Raw genomic sequence first — 17,946 nt, 5'->3', positions numbered from 1 at the left:
CTTTGCTGCTTACCCCACTAGGGGGCAATTTGCAACAAGCAAATCTAGTGCCCACATGTCCCGGAGTACCATGGGAAACTGGCACAGTTGTGGGGGGGGAGGGGGGAGAGAGAGTGAGAAAGAAAGCATGCAAACTCTGTAGAGATGGAGATCATGATTGAACCTGGGTCACTTGCCTGTGGTGTGACAGCAGCACTACCTGCTGCCCTCCTCTTAGCTGCTACTGAAATGCACCACCTGGGAAAGTGTGGTGACTCTCTCTGTAGCTCATCCAGTTGCCGATGCAGGCAGTCTAAAGTGACTGTGGCAAGACCAGAGGGGCTGGTGCTGCTGGGTGGAGGACTGGCCTCAAACCTGTACTTCCCGCAACAACTGACCATCTTGGTGTTTGTTCCCTGCAGAGGAAGGAAGAATTTCAAAGACAGGAGGAAAAGGAAAGCACCAGGCAGAGGGAGAGCTTCAAGCAGGAGCAGCTCCAGCTCCAGGTAAGTACCTGTTCTGATATTACTGGATCTACATAATGAACGAGCTGAAGTTAGATTCTCGGTGAGTTATCCCTTACTAAAAACTGTGCTTTAAACCAGTGGTTATCAACCTTTTTTGTTCCACATAGGATGCCATAGGTGCTCAGTGGTTAGTAAGGGTGCTACTGGTACCATGTAACCCAGTACTACCTGTCGCATGGTCGGGTGGTTGATGACTAAACTGGCTCCTCCACCAGGCTTGCCTGGTGCCAAGGGTGGCTGGGCACCCTGCAGGATGAAAAAGCTTTCGTAGGGTCAACGATCGTCTAGCAAACACATGCCATGCAACGCGGAAAGGGCATCCCTTGCATTGAAGCTTTGTCTGTCCATTCACTGCAACAAAACTTTCCCCCAGCCATCTTGGACCTCACCAGGCCACTGGATCTGGGAGGGGATGTCGAGAGGTGGGTCTGGACCTGTGCAACCCCCTACTCATCTAAATCCATTCATGCACACATTGCTCCTTTCTGAGGAGTGGGGTACCTCCTATCAATCACAACAAACTGACTGAAAGGAATCATCATCCTATGGGATGGTTAACCAGAAGAAGAGACTTGGTGGTATGTGAGTGGGGGGGGGGGGGGGGGGGGAAGAAAAGGATGAGAACCAATGTTTTAAACATTTTAATTGAACTATTTTAAGCCGACTGGACGTTTTATTAGAGACACAAGAGACTACAGACATTAGTGTCATCTTTTTAATTTGGATCGTAGGGGTACCCAGTTGGACTGTTTCTGGTCCTATTCTCAGGTTGGAGGTGTTTGCACCCCAGCTGAGGAAACTCAGTGCCACAGAAGCCCCGTGCGATGTGAACCTTTTGCATTAGGGCAGAGCTGCTCAAAAAACTCATTCAATCATGCTTTAGTCAAAGAGTCATACAGCACAGTTCAGCCCACGGAGTCCACACCAGCCTTCAAGAACCCATCTATGCTTATCCCATTTACCAGTACTTTGTCTGTTCCACATGTTTAGGGGCATTAATGTATGGAGGGATTTTGGGGGTGCAAATGCATAGTTCCCTGTAAGGGGACAGGCAGGTGTCAGAAGAGATCTAATCGGGGTGGGGCGGGAATTTAGGGTAACTGTGGGGGTTGCGGATGCCATATCTGCCATGGACTTTCTCCATCCAACGCGCCGTCACATTCCCCACACCCCCACCCTCCCCACTATGGCATTTCAGGCAAACACGCATGGAGATAAAACCATGTGATTCGTTTTGGTGACACTCCCTCTGATGGCGTCATCTGGTGTGGTCTGCAACCCCCCCCCCCCTCCAGTGATGCTAGTGCTGCGGGTGAGTGGGGGAGGGGGCACAAAAACTTATTTGAGGGGCATGGCCTGCGATTACCCTCCCATGACACTGAGCCTAGGGACAGGGTATAGAAGGTGTCTTTCTCAGAGGTTGAGGAATCAGGTTGTATCTGTATAAAATGTTGTTTAGGTCACATTTGGAGTATTGCATGCTTTTGGTCGCCAATAGGCCTAAAGACAGTTTACCCACAGTCGTCAGGCTCCTGAATGACCCTCACAACAGTGTGCTCATGCTGCCCTCACTTGGAGCTAATAGGTCTTTCATTTCGTTGTAACTATCCTCTGTAAATTGTCCTTTTCACATCGTTATACGTATGTTAGCGATAACCTGTTGGACTGCTCAAATGAAAGCCCTTCTCACTGTACTGAACATAACATGATACATAAGCTTTAGCTTAGCATGTGAAAGCTTTAGAGAGGACAATGAAGAGGTTCACCAGGCAGCGCCTGGATTGGAGTGTACTAGTTACATAGTCTTCCATGGAGCATCAGAGGCTGGGGGTCGGGGGTGGGGGGATTCCTGATCTAGGAGTGTATAAAATTGTGAGCGGCAGAGACAGAGGATAGTCACAAGAAACATCAAATACTGGAGGGCATGTTAATGATGAGAGGGGGAAGACTAAAAAAGATCTATGAGGCGAGTTTTATTTTAACACAGAGAGTAGTTGGTGCTTGGAACATGCTTCCTAGGGAGTGGTGAGAGCAGAGACAATAGTATCATGTAAGAGGCATTTTATCAGACACACAAACAGGCAGGGGAAACATGGATACAGACTGTGCAGGCAGCTGGGACTAATTTAGGTCAGCAACCTGGTCAGAACAGACATGGTGGCTGAACGGTCTGTTTCTGTGCAGTACTGTTCCATGTTCTTTGACTTGCTGATTCAAGAACCACAGGATTTAATTTTTAAATATTTTAAATTTAGATTAACAGGACGATAACAGGCCATTTTGGCCCACGAGTCTGTTTCAAACAGTGGGATGAAACTGAGCCCTGGGGAAAACCCATGCAGACATGGGGAGAATGTAAAGACTCCTTATAGATAGCGTGGGATCCGAACCCCTGTCCCGATTGCTGGCGCTGTAAAAGCGTTGCGCTGACTGCTACACCAACCATGAATCATTAAAGCTTAAAAATATTAAAAGCTTAATAAATTTAAAAAATGCAAGCACCACATGAAATAATTCAAATTTTAAAGAAATGGTTCTGATATTGATAATGAACAAAGGCTGAACTGACTTGCTCACATCCACCTCCCTACTCTGAAGGCCTTACCTTGGGTAGGTTGATCATATCACCTCCTTCATCTGCATCTTTGTCAGTGCCGTGATGCAGGAATCTCTGCTCTGCCACTGCAAAATGACCTAGGATCCAGCAGTGGAGTTTAGTCGGTGAAACAGCAGTGGATTTCTGCGTTCCTGCCACAAGTGTAGAAACGTCAATTTGTAGGGCACATACCTGTGGACCTGTTGGTGTGTTTGCACAAATTTCAGACCAGTTTATGGCTCAGCACTGACAGACCCTTTATTAAAGACACTTCTGTGCCTCCTTCACCAGCTCCTGTGCTCAACTACCTGCTAACTGAATGGTTGAACATGCATTGCAAACCTGTTGGCTTCACAGTGTAGGTTGCTGTACCGAATGTGCTTCAGAAACACGTAGTCATGTCCAGAGTCTTTGCGTTTCTTTCTTTACCATGTTTTTCTTGCATGTCTAGATGTCAGAAGTGAAGATTCGTAAGCCAGGTGATGTCAGTGTGAAAGTAAGTCCAGAAGTAATCCAGTCTCCAGCCTATAGCCCCGAGCTGTGTAAAACCTACTTCACTGCTCTGCAGAAGGCCATCCTGTCCTTCACTGACATCATCAATGGGAACCCGCCAGCGGATACTTTAATCAAACACAGCAAAGTGGTGATAATCATTGGTCAGAAGCTGGTGGACACTCTGTGCCAGGAGCCTGAGCAGAAGAACATCCACAAGGAGGTGCTCAGCAGAAGCAACCAGTTTTGTGGCCGCATGAAGAAGCTCGCTATGGCAACCAAGAATGCGGTGATTCAGCCAAACCTGAGCACCATGCAAGAAATGAAGGAGCAGGTGGCAGAACTGCGCCAGCAAGCTGAGCAACTCCGGCTCCTCCTGGAGAAAAGTGCTGCCTGATGTTGGGGTGAAGACTGCAGAAAGGGAGGGCTTGCTCCACTGAAATCGGCTTTAAGGATTGCAAAGATAAATGATCTGGTCCACGACGAGGTTTTATGTTATCCTTTTCCATGTAATTCCCACCAGTTTTTATTCGTCAAGGTGAAGAAAATGTCCTCTCCCCCTACATCTTTACCTATTAACCCCATCAACACACATACCTATTATTCTAGCCAATTGAGTCTTTTGTACCATGCAGTGATGTTAAGGAAAATTATCTCTTCCTTCAGCCAAGTAGTACATCCGCAATATTTATTGTAAAACAGGATGAGAGAGGTTACAAGTCGCATCATTCATCTGGCTCATCACTAACCATAACTTCACCTTCAGATCGTTCCATCCAAGCCCATTCCCATCATGTGTCTCAGTTCGAACTGTTGCTCCAGAAAATAATATTCCTTAGCAAGGTCCAAGATATCTTCAGCAAGCAAATTTTCATATCTTGAGAATCTTGTTCTCACCCATAACCTAATTAATCCCTTCTGCTTATCATTTAAGGAACATTTGCTAAGTTATTGGCAAATATCTGCCACTACTCAGGTTACACATTAGATCCTCGAGGCAGCATTTCAAATGGAGGGATAGTCAATGTCTACTTTTTCCACATTTATGCTAGGTCAATGGGCCTTGTTGAAACCCAAGCTCTTCCCTTTTTTTTGCCCATGATGCAAATAATAGCAGGTTTGACACAGGTAAACAAGAAAAATCTGCATTTTCTGGGGTCTAGTGCATTACATAAGTACTGGAGGAACTTAGCAGGTTACAGCATCCATAGAAAGTCCCTCAGAAGGGCTCAGGCCTGAAATGCTGACTGCGTTTTGCTTCCTGTGGTTGCGGTGTGACCTGCTGAGTTTCTCTGGCACCTTTGTTGCAGTGCTATAGACCCCAGAATCTGCAGATTTTGTTTACCCCCATTTGATTCCGTTCCCACATACCTTTACCTCTTTTCATTCCCTTCTCCCTCTGACTCCACCCTCTTCCATCTACATTTCACCAGCAAGATTCTTCTCCCTCCACCTTCAATTCTATCTGGTTCTTCACTCCATATCCCCATTATATAGCACTGGATGTAGAATATGCTTCCCACTGTGAGCAGCTACAGACGTTTGTAGTCCCGTGATGGACAGAGATTCAGGGTGCACATGCACTAATGCCCTATGAATGTGTGGTTACACAAATTTGCTGTTTTCCAAACAGTGGATCCCTTCCACATTGTGGGTGAGTGGGTGAATGTTTATGTTCTTGGCGGGGGGAAATATAGCATTAGCTTAATTGGGATGCATATAATTTCTCAATATTTAACCAATGTGATATGAGAGTTTGTCACCTGCGTAAGCACAATGTACAGATGCACCAAAATTCTTACTCGCTGCAGCCACACAGGGACGTAAAATGCACCAACTACAATGGTATAAATTTAAAATGACCAGTTCAAGTTAATGGACATGGTGGTTGGCTAGTGGAATGGAGGCTTCCAAATACACAGATAAGATGTAAGCTGAACTTCACAGATGCTCCTGCTTTTGTTTCCCTTCTCACTGGAAGATTCCAGAAACCACTGGAGGCTGGATGTTGTCCAGTGATGAAACAAAGCACTCTGCAAAATATTGTTTGGAGATACCTGCATTGAATTATAGATTTAATGAAGGAATATAATTCCTGTAAAAGTTGCAGGTGAAATGAATCAATTAAAAAGTAATTTCACTTTGCATTTTAAAAAAAAGCTGCTTTCAGTTAAGTGATTTAAAAAAAAATCAAAGTCCTGAACTCTAACCAGCTGGCCTTTAAAAGAGCCAACATGCAGAAACTAGGACCATCCTGTGGCTCTGAGGATGGAAGACGAGGATAGCCATACTTGGAATCTTGGATGATGTTTAGTCAAAAAGTATTTATTTTTGAATACAGAGGAAACAGGAAAGAAGGAATTAGGAGGACTAAAAGGGGCCATGAAATGTCCTTGGCGAATTGGATTAAGGGGAATTCCAAATCATTTTGTATATTGGGAGCAAGGGTGTCGCTAGAAAAAGGGTAGAACCACTCAAGGACAAAGGAGGAAATTTATTCTGGATCCAGAGTAAGTGGATGAACCTGTAATTGAGTCCTTATCCACCAAGGAGATGGACATGGATGACAAGAGGATTAGGTTGATATTCCTGGCATGTTGAATTTAAAGAGGTGGTGAATGTGCTGAGAAATATTAAAAAGGTCCCTGTGATACGAAGGGAGAAGATTGTGAGGGTCTTGACAGATCTTTGTATCCTCTTTAGCTACAGGCAAGATTCTAGAACATTGTTCTGGACAACAGGGATAATGCAAGAAATTATATGCTGGTGAGCTTTACATCAACGTTAAGGAAATTATTGGGGAAATTTCATAGGCGCAGGACTTGCTCTCACTTGAAAAAGCACGAGAGAAAGTTTGCATGGCTGTGAAGGATGTGTTTCACAAGATATGAAGGGCAGCGGATGTTATCTTCACGATTTTAGAAAACATTTGACAAGGACCCTTGTGGTAGGCTGGTCTAGCAGATTAAGTCGTGAGGATCCATGGTGAGTTGGTAGGTTGGATACAAAATTAGTCATGAGGTGGACAGTAGGGATGGGTGTCTGTGACCAGTGGTACTGAATAAGGATCTGTTGTGGGATCTCTATGTACAATGACTTAGATGAAAATGGAGGTGGTCTATTTATCAGGTTTACAAGCAAAACAAAAATTTGTTATAGTTGAGGATAGTGAGGAAGGCTGTTAATGGATTCATCAGGATACAGATCAATTGAAGTTATGGATGAAGCTTAATTCAGACAAGTATAAGTTGATTCATTTTGAGAGGTCAAATGCAAGAGGATAAAGGCTGGACCATTGATATACAGCAGGATCTTGAGGTGGAAGGATGGGTCAGTAAGTTTGCAGAAGATACAAAGGTTGGAGGAATTGTAGATGGTTCTGAAGGTTGCTGTAGGTTACAAAAAGATATCGACGGGACCAGAGTCAGGCAGAAAAGTGGCAGATGGAGTTCAATCCGAATCAGTGTGATGTGATGCATTTTGGAAGGTTGAGTACAGGGTTAATGGATGGTTACTTAAGAGTGTGGATGAACAGGGAGACCTTCGAGTCCAAATCCATACATCCCTCAAGGTCACCGTGCAGGTTGATAGGATAGTTAAGAAGGCCAATGGATGATGGGCTTCATTTAAAGGAGGATTGAGTTCAAAAGTCAAGAGGTCATGTTGCAACTCTACAAATCTCTGGTAAGACCACACTTTAGAGTATTGTGTTCAGTTCTGGTCACCTCATTATAGGAAGGATGTGGAAGCTATGGAGAGGGTGCAGAGATTTACCAGGATGTTGCTTGGATTGGGAAACCAGTCTCGTGAGGAAAGGTTAGCAGAGTTGGGACTTTTTACTTTGGAGTGTTGAAGAATGTCTACAAGATTATGAGAGGGGCATAGATAGAGTGGACAACCACCACCTGTTTCCCAGGGCAGGAATAGCAAATACCAGAGGATGTGTCCTTACCAGAGGGTAGGGTTTTAATTTTTTTACGTAATTTTTTTTACGTAGAACATTGTGGGTGTCTGGAACACCTTTCCATTGATGGTGGTGGAGGCTAAAACAATAGGGGCATTTAAGAGACTATTAAGACAGGCACATGGTGGAGGAAAAATAGAGGGTTATGAGGTAGGGTGGGTTTTGTAACTTTTTTTAAAAGGAATATATGGTTTGCTACAATATCGAGGGCTGAAGGGCCTGTAGTGTGCTATGCTCTAAGACCATAGCTCCCAGGAAAGGCAAGTGGATAGTGTGATTAAGGAGGTATATGGTATCTTGCCTTCATTGGTTGGGTATAAAGTTTGCCGTTGCATTATAAAATTTGGTCGTCACTTTTTAAGATTGACCTGCTGTTCTGGTTGCCACAGTGTAGGAAAGTTGAAGAGGGTGCAGAAGTTTACCTGGACTGGAGTGAATGAGCTACAGGTTGGACAAACCTGGATTATTTTCTCTGGAGTACTGGAAGGTGAGGGACACCTGATAGAAATATAAAATTAGGAGAGGCATAGACAGGGTAGATAAGAGTTGTAGAATTATACAAACACAGAAACAGGATAGAATGTTTCTCTGGAAATATCAAATACCTGAGGGCATAGGTTTAAAGGTGATGGATGAAGCAAGTTTTTTTTTAATATAGACAGAATATGCTACCATTGCAGGTGCTTGAAGCAGATAAAATAACAAAGTTTGAGGCATTTGGCCAAACACTTGAAGAGGCAGGGATGAGATGAATTCATTGCATTAGCTACAAGTACAACATACAGATGCACTGAAATTGGGGAAGGATACAGACCATGTGCAGTCATATAGCAGAGGAGCAGGCCCTTCAGAATGTTGTCTAATGGTTGGAGTTGTTGCCTCACAGCTCCAGGATTGTATGTGTGGGGTTTGCACATTCTCCCTATGGCTGTAAGAGTTTACCTCTCCAGTGTTCCCATTTCCTCTCACAAACCAATGATGCTCTGGTTGGTGGGTTACTTAGTCACAGCCAGTTGATCTAGTGTAAGTGGCTGGGAATCCAGGGGATGCAGAATTTGTGCAAATGGGTACTTGATGAGCTGCGAAGATATGATGGGGTGAAGGGCCTGCTTCTGTGTTTATTGCTCAATGTTCTTTAATGAACTGGGATCCCAACCAGCTGACTGTTATTCTCTGGAATAAGGCTGAAGTGAAACTAACCCTCTCAAATTGTAACTCGTATCACATTTTGAATACCCTAAATTGTTTCCCAGGTGTGTTACCAAATAAAATACTATATAGCTATATGAAGTGGCATTAAAAAAGGTGACTTGAGAACTATAAGGAAATGTGAATAGATTAAAGGATCACAGAAGGAACTCCAGACATTAGTGCAATGCCTTTACAGCAATTTGCATTCTCATCCACCAATCTCACCAGTCTTGCTCCTCTCCTGTGCATTCCTGATATTGTCTTGGACCCAATTTACACCCCATTAACCTACGCCCTGGCACGTTTTTGAAGGGCGAGATGAAAACAGAGCCCCTAGTAAAAACCCCTTACTAGGATTTGACATTTTCAAAGAGTTTCAAAAAGACTAGAAAGCAAAGGGAAGGATGTTGCTAAAGGTGCAATGGAAGGGAAAAGTTTGAAGCCCAGGGGAATGTGCTACACACTGGCTCATCTTCAGGGAAAGAGGAGAAATAAAAAAGAGAGGAGAGGAGAATGCTGAAAGAATTTGATGCAAGCAGCACAGATGGAACTTCTGGTTCAATTTTAACCATTAACCTTGGTTTCTTTGCAACTCCTTTCATCGTTTTGAACACGACAACTTCTATGCTCATGGGAATACCGCCCCAATTTAACCATTTAGGTAAAAAAAAGTCAGTTGGGTAAAATTGAAGGGAACTTCCCCTTGGTGGACAGAGTTTAAATCTCAGGGACAGCACCCAAGTTGAACAGTTCTCCAAATGACTTTTATACAAACAACCAAATCAATCTCAGTGGAAGCAGAAAGAATGCCCTCTCTGCATCTTAAAGACATGGCAGATCCAGTGCTGAACCTGAATTCGAGAAATAGGAACTATTTGGGAAGGAAGGATTTTTTTAAAATGAAACAAATGATGCTCACTTTCAAAACAACTTTTATTCAGTGCCAAATGTATTGCAACGGATAGGATGGTCTTTTTCTACCCATGATGTACTCCGATATCAATGCCACTTCTCATCATGCAACATTTCAAAAGTGGGGGGGGGACATTCAATTCAAAATCACCTAGGGATAAATCCTGGCACAGAGCCAGCAGACAGTTTTAAATCTCAGTGCAAAAATCAAGCACTGGCCAGGATTACAAACTGCACAGCAATGTGCCCCAGCTAAGATTCAGCTGCAATCAGAAAAGCCCTTCACTAGGTTTACAACCAATATCCATACGAGGTGCTAGACTGAGCATTTGCTCGTGTTTCACTCAGTTTTGAGCCATTTATTCACATGAGCAACATTTGTCTTCATACAGAAGTTATAACTAGACTGAAAGTGCTCCTGTGAACCTTTCAGTTTTCCAGGTGTACAAGAATCCAACTATGGTTAATTTTCTTTCATTACTGGGAACAAAGTTATCAACCTATATTTATGTCTGCAGCATTGTGTACAACATTCAATGAACAAAATAAAAATTAATTTGAACTCTTTCAAAATGTACATAAACAGTGAACGTGACTTATTTTACAGTAGAATGGGATGGTGCAACAACAGTTTTCCAGAAGAATCAAGAGCCCCGTATACCAATGTTTGGGCACTTTAACTGAATACTGGTTGACAAAAAGTGACCCAAGATATTTCAGGCACTATGAACTATTTGATAAGCAGATTCTTAAAAGCATTTACTAAGTCTCACCTGTGGAACATGAAGCTTGCATGGTCTGGTTTCTTTTGCTTGCAACCCAGAAATTAAACCAGTTTTGGTTCAGACAGTGGCTTCTGTCATCATTGTGGAAACCAAATCCGGCAACACTTTTTATTTCATTGATGGTTCGCTCAAGTAGAAGTTGCATTGCAGTCATGTTCCCGACTGAAATGCATCCACGGTGCTTTTGCAATAAGGACTGTTCTAAGTGAGAGCAACAGAACCCAGAGGTTTTAGTACCAGATTCCACATTAGCATAGACTGTGTCAAACATCAAAATATTTTAGACTATTAAATATGAAGTTGCTTTAAATGCTTAATGGTGTAGCTTGCTCTCTCCAGCCATTGCACTTTGCATCCACACCAGTAGTTACTCAAGAGAACAGTAGACAGGTTCAATATTTACACAAAACTTAAAACATCCAACCAGGTTAACAATGAAAATGCAACAAAATTTCAGTTTAGTTTCCCATAATTTTCACCCTACAAAATTGAAGGCAGAGCGAACATGAACATTAGTATCGTGTTTTGACCTATGAACTGCAGCTAGGATGCTAACTACCTACCAGACACCTTTCTGGAGGCAACAGTAAAGTAACAAATACTGCAACACTGGCTGTTAGTCTTTACTGTGTAGAATTTAGATTTAATGAGAACCTGGAAAAAAAACTGTTACAATTAACTGAATGAAAATTGATCAGTTCTACTTTGGACACAATCTCCATCAGAAAATCTTTACCCTTAGATTTAAACAAAATAGCAGCATTGTATTCTGCTGATGGGACATCTCTTTGTGTGCAGCAACTACAAATTTACATATTTGTGGGACAGTGGAAAATACTTACAAAACTGAGAACAATACCAAGTTACAACATAGTCAACAAAAAGCGATACCCAATAACTGGACAGCATTGTTCCATCACAGGATTTCCAAAATAACATTTCAAAGTAGCAATGGTTAAACCTCGTTCCTTTTAACAATGGTCACACTTTGATGAGTAATCCGTGCCAAATTCTTTAAATGTCAGTGCAAAAGAAGTTTGAAATTGGAGTTCAGATCTTCACCAAGGAAGTGATGGAACTTTTAAGAGCTTACTCTGTGGCTAAAGACAGTCACCAGGATGTCCTTCCAGGAGAACAGAAGAAACTGGACTGTAAACAGAATGCTATTTCCCCCCATCTTGTTCCACTCAACTGAACACAGCCCATCGAAGAGAAGGCATAATGATACGAGCAAAACCTTCTAATCTGTGGGAAGAGGCTCTGGCCTATTTGGAATGTGAAAGGGGTCACTTTTGGAGGTCTACATTCTATCCAAAACAAAACACAAATGGAACAAGCCTGCATGTAAGTTTCAAATTAATTATGTGGCTATATTAAACTGTACAAGTTATCACAGCATTAACTTATGAATATTCTTAGTGTTTCCTCTGTATAGTTTAGACAATAAATAAAATTCTGAACTAAACCAACGGGCTGTTTTGAACATGATTTTTTTCTACCTGTTCATTTAGGTATTTTGTTCAAAACTACTTAACATCTTATTACAAACAGATCCATGGTAACAGATCTTTCAAGACATGAGATTCCACCTCAGATATACAATGAATCCATCACAGAAATAATGTCCTTGTAGAATTATCAGGAAATAATCAATTTCCTCAATACTGGTGGTGAAGTCTGATGCCAGTTTTGTCCACAGGGTGATTGTATATTGCAGCAGCTTTTGGCCAGTGACCACAATGTGGCGTCTAGTCCATGGATTTGACCTTCAAGTTCAAATCACTCCCAGGCTTGAGTTGGGAATTCATTGACATCAGTCATTATTTCAATTGGGGCTTCCTTATGGTTGTACATCAGCTTCAGCCTCATCCTCAATGGATGCTTCAAAGGAGAAAAAAAACACTTTAGACTTTAATATTAAGCTGCAAGCACCTCATCTTGTTTCCAAATATCTTAATTTGTAAATGAAGATTCTCTCCACAATATGAGTAAGTCAAAGACAGATTATTCCAACGGAAGTACTGATTACGGAAAGCAAGGCATCAAACTAATCACTACTCGTCCAAATAAGAAAATGGTGGTATTGCCAGAGCTGTTGTAACAGCAGCACTGACAACAGTACTCCTGCGAGGTCCAACCACCCAGTCTGACTGCTGTTAACTCCATACAAGTTTTAAACAGCCCATTAAGGTTTTACTTACCATCTATGCCCAAGATTGCAGCACTTATGATCCACAGCAGCAATGAAGGGTTGAAAACTGGGAGGAAGCGGGGACAGGTGCAGGGCACCAGAAAACAGGGAGACCACCCCCCCCCATCTAAGAAGGAGAAGCAGAGGAGACCACCCACAGGACGGTGATCACGGCAGCAGACCAGTGAGGATTTCTGCGGCTAAGGGACGCGCAGGCCTATTAGTGACTCAAGGCAAGGAACCCACGTAGGCTACGGACTGCTGCAGTCAGGGGACTCACACCAGGCGCCGGAATGCCGGAGACTGGCTGACGGGATATCAGGCATCGGAACCCGCCAGCATTTTCTCATAACCTCGATGAAGGGCTCAAGCCCAAAACATGGGTTATGTATTTTTACCTGCTGAGCTTCTCCAGTGCCTACAGATTTTCATGATTTAATTTTGTGCAATAGGACTGGTTTTACGACCATGACAGTAAACTGAATCTTGAATAAAATAAAGGTGCAGTCTCTTCTACTTGTACACAGACTCAATTGGAAGCTATTACAATGGTTCAAGAAACCCAAGTTGCAGCAACTGTGTAGGCTGGAATGTCGATTATTCATCAGCATTTCTATCTCTACAAATTGTCACGGGAATTCAATGGGTGAAAGACAATTAGGTTTTCAATTCATAGCTTCAGGACTTCAAGTAGTTCACTGAGTGTAAATCATCAACGTTAGTCACAGGTACAATGGAGAAAATAATGATAGATGCTTGAAGAACCTTGCTGTGTAATATTGATATAATTGGTTTTGGTGATGTTAATTGGGAAGAATTCACAAAAGCCAGGACAGCAGTGATAACACCACTACAATGTGTCCCAATATATTCCCACCTTGAAGGATGCAAGGACCTCAAAAGCTCTTCCAGGTGAGGCAGAGGTACAACAACTACACCTCTTCCAAAATAGTGTACAGTATCAATTGGAAGTAAAATACGAAAGTCTGCAGACACCAAGGTTGAAGTAAAAATACAATGCTATAGAAACTCAGCAGGTTAAACAGTGTCCTTTATTCCTTTATCCAGGAATGGAAAAATATCGGCATGCGCCCAACAAAATGGAGGGGGGAGGTATAGAGGGAGAACTCTAAGGGAGGAAGGGCATAGCCGTAAGTAGGGGGAGCAAGCAAGCGCTCTCCAACCAGGTGGCATTAACATCTACATCTCTGGTTTCTGTTAACCATTCTCCCTTCCCTTTTGTCTTCCTTTCCCTAGCTATCCACCCCCTTTCCCTCTCCATTCCCAGAGCCATCTCTCCCCCTCCACCCCCCCCCCCCACCCCACAAGCTTGCTGCTGTGCCTTCCCCTCACTTATCCACCTATTACCTTTTGTCTTTGGGACTGTACTCCTCCCCCTACCATTTTGTTTGGGCACCTGCTGACATTTTCCACACCTTGACGAAGAGCTCAAGTCTGAACCGTTGGTTATGCACCTTTATCTTTGCTATATAAAGAAGATAAAGTACACTGATTAACCTGCTAACTTTCTCCAGCATTGTGTTTTTTCTACAGTATCTATGGCTCACAATTAGGCCTCCTCTACATTGGTGAAACCAAACATAGATTAGTTGACACTACACCTGAATTTCATCTGCAATGACCACCCTGAGTTTCCTGTTGCATGTTATTTGACTCTCCTTCACCAGTCTATCCTTGGTCTTTCCATTGAGAAGATAAACACCAATTGGAATCACCTCCAATTCCACCTGGGTAGCTTACAGCACAATGACTTTTCCAATTTCAGTTATCGCACACCCTTAGTGTGCTCCTCCCACCCACTTGTCTGTCCGAGATTTCTTCTCCCATGGTTCATTCTTCCCATCCCCTGACCCCACCTCGATCGATCTATCACTGACCAGCCTCTATCCCATCCCCCTACATACTTATAGCAATCTTTCCATTTCTAGTGTAGTGACCAGGAATATCACCTTGCACCTTTAGCCTCCATAGCTGCTGTTTGACCCAGTGAGTTTTGGTTTAGCCTTTGCCCTTGATATTCCCCAGTTTGGGTTGCTGGTGGGGGATTTCTGTGTGGGAGATACTGCGAGCAAAGACAATTAGACAACTGTCACAGGGGTCGGTGTTGGGGATGCTTCTTTTTATGTAGCAGCTTAATGGTTTGGATTATGAAATGAGTGGCTTTGTGGCCAAGTTTGTAGATGATGCAATGGTAGGTGCAGGAGCAGGCAGTGTTGAGGAAACAGGAAGGCTGCAGAAGGTCTTGGGTTTGGAGAATGGGCAGAGAAGCGGCAAATTACATATATGTCGGAAAAGGTACTTGGGTAGAAAAAAAATAAATGGGCAGATTTTTTTAATTTAATAGGGAGAAAATTGAAAATTCCCAGATGCAAAAAGACCTGGATTCCTCATGCAGGATACCCTCTGAATGTAAACCTGCATGTTGAGTTGGTGGTGAAGAAAGCAAATGCAATGCTGGCATTAATTTTAAGAGGAAGAGAAAATAAGAGCAGGAATGGGATGTTGAGGCTTTACGGCACTGGTGAGACCTCACTTTGAGTAATGTGAGCAGTTTTGGGGTCCTCATTAAAGAAAGAATGTGCTGACATTGGAGAGGTTCAGAGGAGGTTTCACAAGGATGATTCCGGGAATAAAACGATTATCAAATGAAGACCATTTGATGGTTCTTGGCCATACTCATTAGAATTTAGGAGAATGAGGGGGTGACCTCATTGAAACATTTTGGATGTTGAAAGGCATGAATAGAGTAGATATAGAAAGGTTGTTTTCCATGGTGGTAGAGTCCTGGATAAGAGGGTACAACTTCAGGATTGAAGGGCTTCAACTTAGAACAGAGGGGCATAGGAATTTCTTCAGCCATAGGGTAGTAAATCTCTGAAATATGTTGCCACAGGCAGTGATGGAGGTCAAGTAATTGGGTATATTTAAGGCAGAGATTGATAGGTTCTTTATTAGCCTGGACATCAAATGTTATGGGGCTAAGACTGAGGAGCAAGGCTGAATGGGAAAATGGATCAGCTCATGATTAAATGGTGGGGCAGAATAGCCTATTTCTGCTCCAACGCCTTATGGTCTTACTCCAGCAGCACTTGGGATGGGAAGGAAGTAGTGGAAGGGGCAAAAATTGTGTATTAGGTTGCAAGATTCTTTTCATCCCAACTCATCTTAGACTTGTCTTTTGCTGCCAACATCTCCAATGTTCCTACATAAATTTGAGGAATGGCAAATCTTTTGACGAGATACTTTATAATTATTATGATCCAATAGCAAACTATGTCGAACAATTTCAGGCCACACTCAGTGGACTGACTTCTTCCAAATAACTACTGTTTATAATGCTTCTGCATTTTCTATTTGAATTTATCGTAGATCAATCTTTATTTGCCTTCAGCTAGCTAATAGATCTGAAACAGACCCCTCCCTCAGGATTTTCTCTTCTTTACTTTTATAGCTCCTTAAGTCTTGCAACATTTTCCATATCTGAAGATAGAATCAGTGGAAATAAATAATATTGAGTGTAATCTGTGATTTCTAGTTTTTGTTCAATATTTAGCTCTATCTTCACCTGACTGGTGCTTTTCCTGCAAAGCCTTTCAAAGATGCATTAAGCCATACTCTAGTTCATTATGTAAGGAGAAGCAACTGCAAAAATATATATTAAGCATTGCTATCCACATGAATACAGGTGACAGAGTCATGGAAAAATAAATACTTTTAAATAGGATGGGTTGAAGGAATGAGAATTGGCAGGGGAGAGGGCAACAATGATATGGATAAAAGACCAACCTTTTGGGAGTTGAGAACTCTCATCAGCTGCGTGACTGCTCCAGAATTCCTAGCAGGAACGATGCTGCCACTTGGAGACATCAATTGTAGTTGGAAAGACTGAAAGACAAGAGATTGCATGTAAATAAAGAACTCAAATTCGTTTCATTTATGCTCTCCTCTCTAATCACTTCTTTTGGAGAACTGGGTCATTACTGAGGAACTAACTCCCCAATAGTGTAAGTTCGAGATGGCAGGCTGTAAAAGAATTCATCATAGTAAATTACAACCTGGTGTCTCAGCAAGCAGGGTTCTATAAATGCATTACGGAGCTGGTTTTCTTCTTCCTATTCCAAGAAGAATGTCATAGCACCTTTCAGAGGTGCCTTCGAGAAGTCTTGGCAAGTCAGTCCCTACTTCTTGTCTATTTTCTGCAGCGCAACAATGGAAGGATAGAGCTTCCTAATCTTCATCCATCACCCAACCCTCCTCCACATTCTGTACAACCATACACAGCTTGCTACCTCTTTTCAGCATTTCAAAGGGACCGTTTCATTTTGTGAACTATTTTCCATCTTAGGGGCACTTAACTATGTAACTGGAGGTGCAACACATTCCTTTCACTTCTTTCTTTCCCATCTTCCAGGGACCCAGAGATTCCAACAGAAACAGTGATTTATTTGCACTTCTAATCTAGTATATTGCGTTCACTTTTCAAAATGTGGTATTTTCTACATTGGAGAATATAAACTGATGGTGTTATTGGTTTGTGGAGGGCCTGTGTAGTTTGCATGGGTGACTCAGAGCTTCCTGTTGTCTGCTATTTTAATTTTCTCGCTCACTCCTGACCTGTTTATGGCTGCTTGCACTGTTATGCTGATCAATGCAAGCATGTGAGACAACGTCCCACTTTTCAGTTGGGCATGTTGGAGACTTCTGGATTTGATATTAAATTCTACACCTTTAGGTTATCACTTGCTCTGTCTGCATCAGAAGTGGCCATTTGCTTTGTGAGTTTTGTTTCTTGTTTCTTCATCAACACAAATCTGCTGAGCACATTTCATAAGCCACACAGTCTATATGCTTTCATACTCCTTTGGCTGTATTCCTGAGTTATCTTCATCTAAGTTTTATCAATTTTCTTCTCTCTAACTGCCCCCATTAACCTGCCAATGAGATGAATGTTATAATTTATAACCAGAGTAACCCTGACCTATCAGAGAAATTATCTTTATACTATTCATCCCCCAACACTTTCTTGCAATTTAAAACTCACTTTTTTTCCCTTTGAAACATTAAAGCGGTTTCTCTTTCTACAAATGCTGCCTGACCTGCTAAGTACAGTGAAACCTCGTTAATCCACAGAATTGCTTATAGCGCGGGTGTCTGTGGACCCCAAACACTGATTTTAGGATGCCAGGCTAACAGTGGCAAACAGCCTCAAACTCTAAAATGGGCTCTTATGCCTCATTTACAAGATGTGTATGTTAATATGTGGAGTTTAAAGGTTTTATTATAGGGTT

General features: G+C 42.5%; 2 protein-coding genes across 7 annotated transcripts in view; one reads left to right on the top strand and one right to left on the bottom strand.

The window, feature by feature from the left end:
* Positions 1 to 10,510, top strand: part of LOC138736003 (cas scaffolding protein family member 4-like) — a 94,048-nt gene extending 83,538 nt beyond the window's left edge. For all 4 annotated transcript variants that reach the window (XM_069884773.1, XM_069884769.1, XM_069884771.1 and 1 more), the window contains 2 exons: positions 402 to 485; positions 3,554 to 10,510. In XM_069884773.1, coding sequence (XP_069740874.1) covers positions 402 to 485; positions 3,554 to 3,991 — 522 coding nt within the window. In that variant the 3' untranslated portion in view covers positions 3,992 to 10,510. The remainder of the gene's footprint in view (positions 1 to 401; positions 486 to 3,553) is intronic.
* The window catches only part of LOC138736004 (AP-1 complex subunit gamma-1-like), a 106,855-nt gene continuing 98,577 nt past the window's right edge, over positions 9,669 to 17,946 (bottom strand). For all 3 annotated transcript variants that reach the window (XM_069884774.1, XM_069884775.1, XM_069884779.1), the window contains 2 exons: positions 16,445 to 16,543; positions 9,669 to 12,327 (listed from right to left, as the gene is read on the bottom strand). In XM_069884774.1, coding sequence (XP_069740875.1) covers positions 12,226 to 12,327; positions 16,445 to 16,543 — 201 coding nt within the window. In that variant the 3' untranslated portion in view covers positions 9,669 to 12,225. The remainder of the gene's footprint in view (positions 12,328 to 16,444; positions 16,544 to 17,946) is intronic.

This window comes from Narcine bancroftii, chromosome 6 (genome assembly GCF_036971445.1).
Source record: "Narcine bancroftii isolate sNarBan1 chromosome 6, sNarBan1.hap1, whole genome shotgun sequence".
Classification (NCBI taxonomy): Eukaryota; Metazoa; Chordata; class Chondrichthyes; order Torpediniformes; family Narcinidae; genus Narcine; species Narcine bancroftii.
Note: the sequence above shows the minus strand (reverse complement) of the source record. Positions and strands in the feature narration are given on the sequence as shown.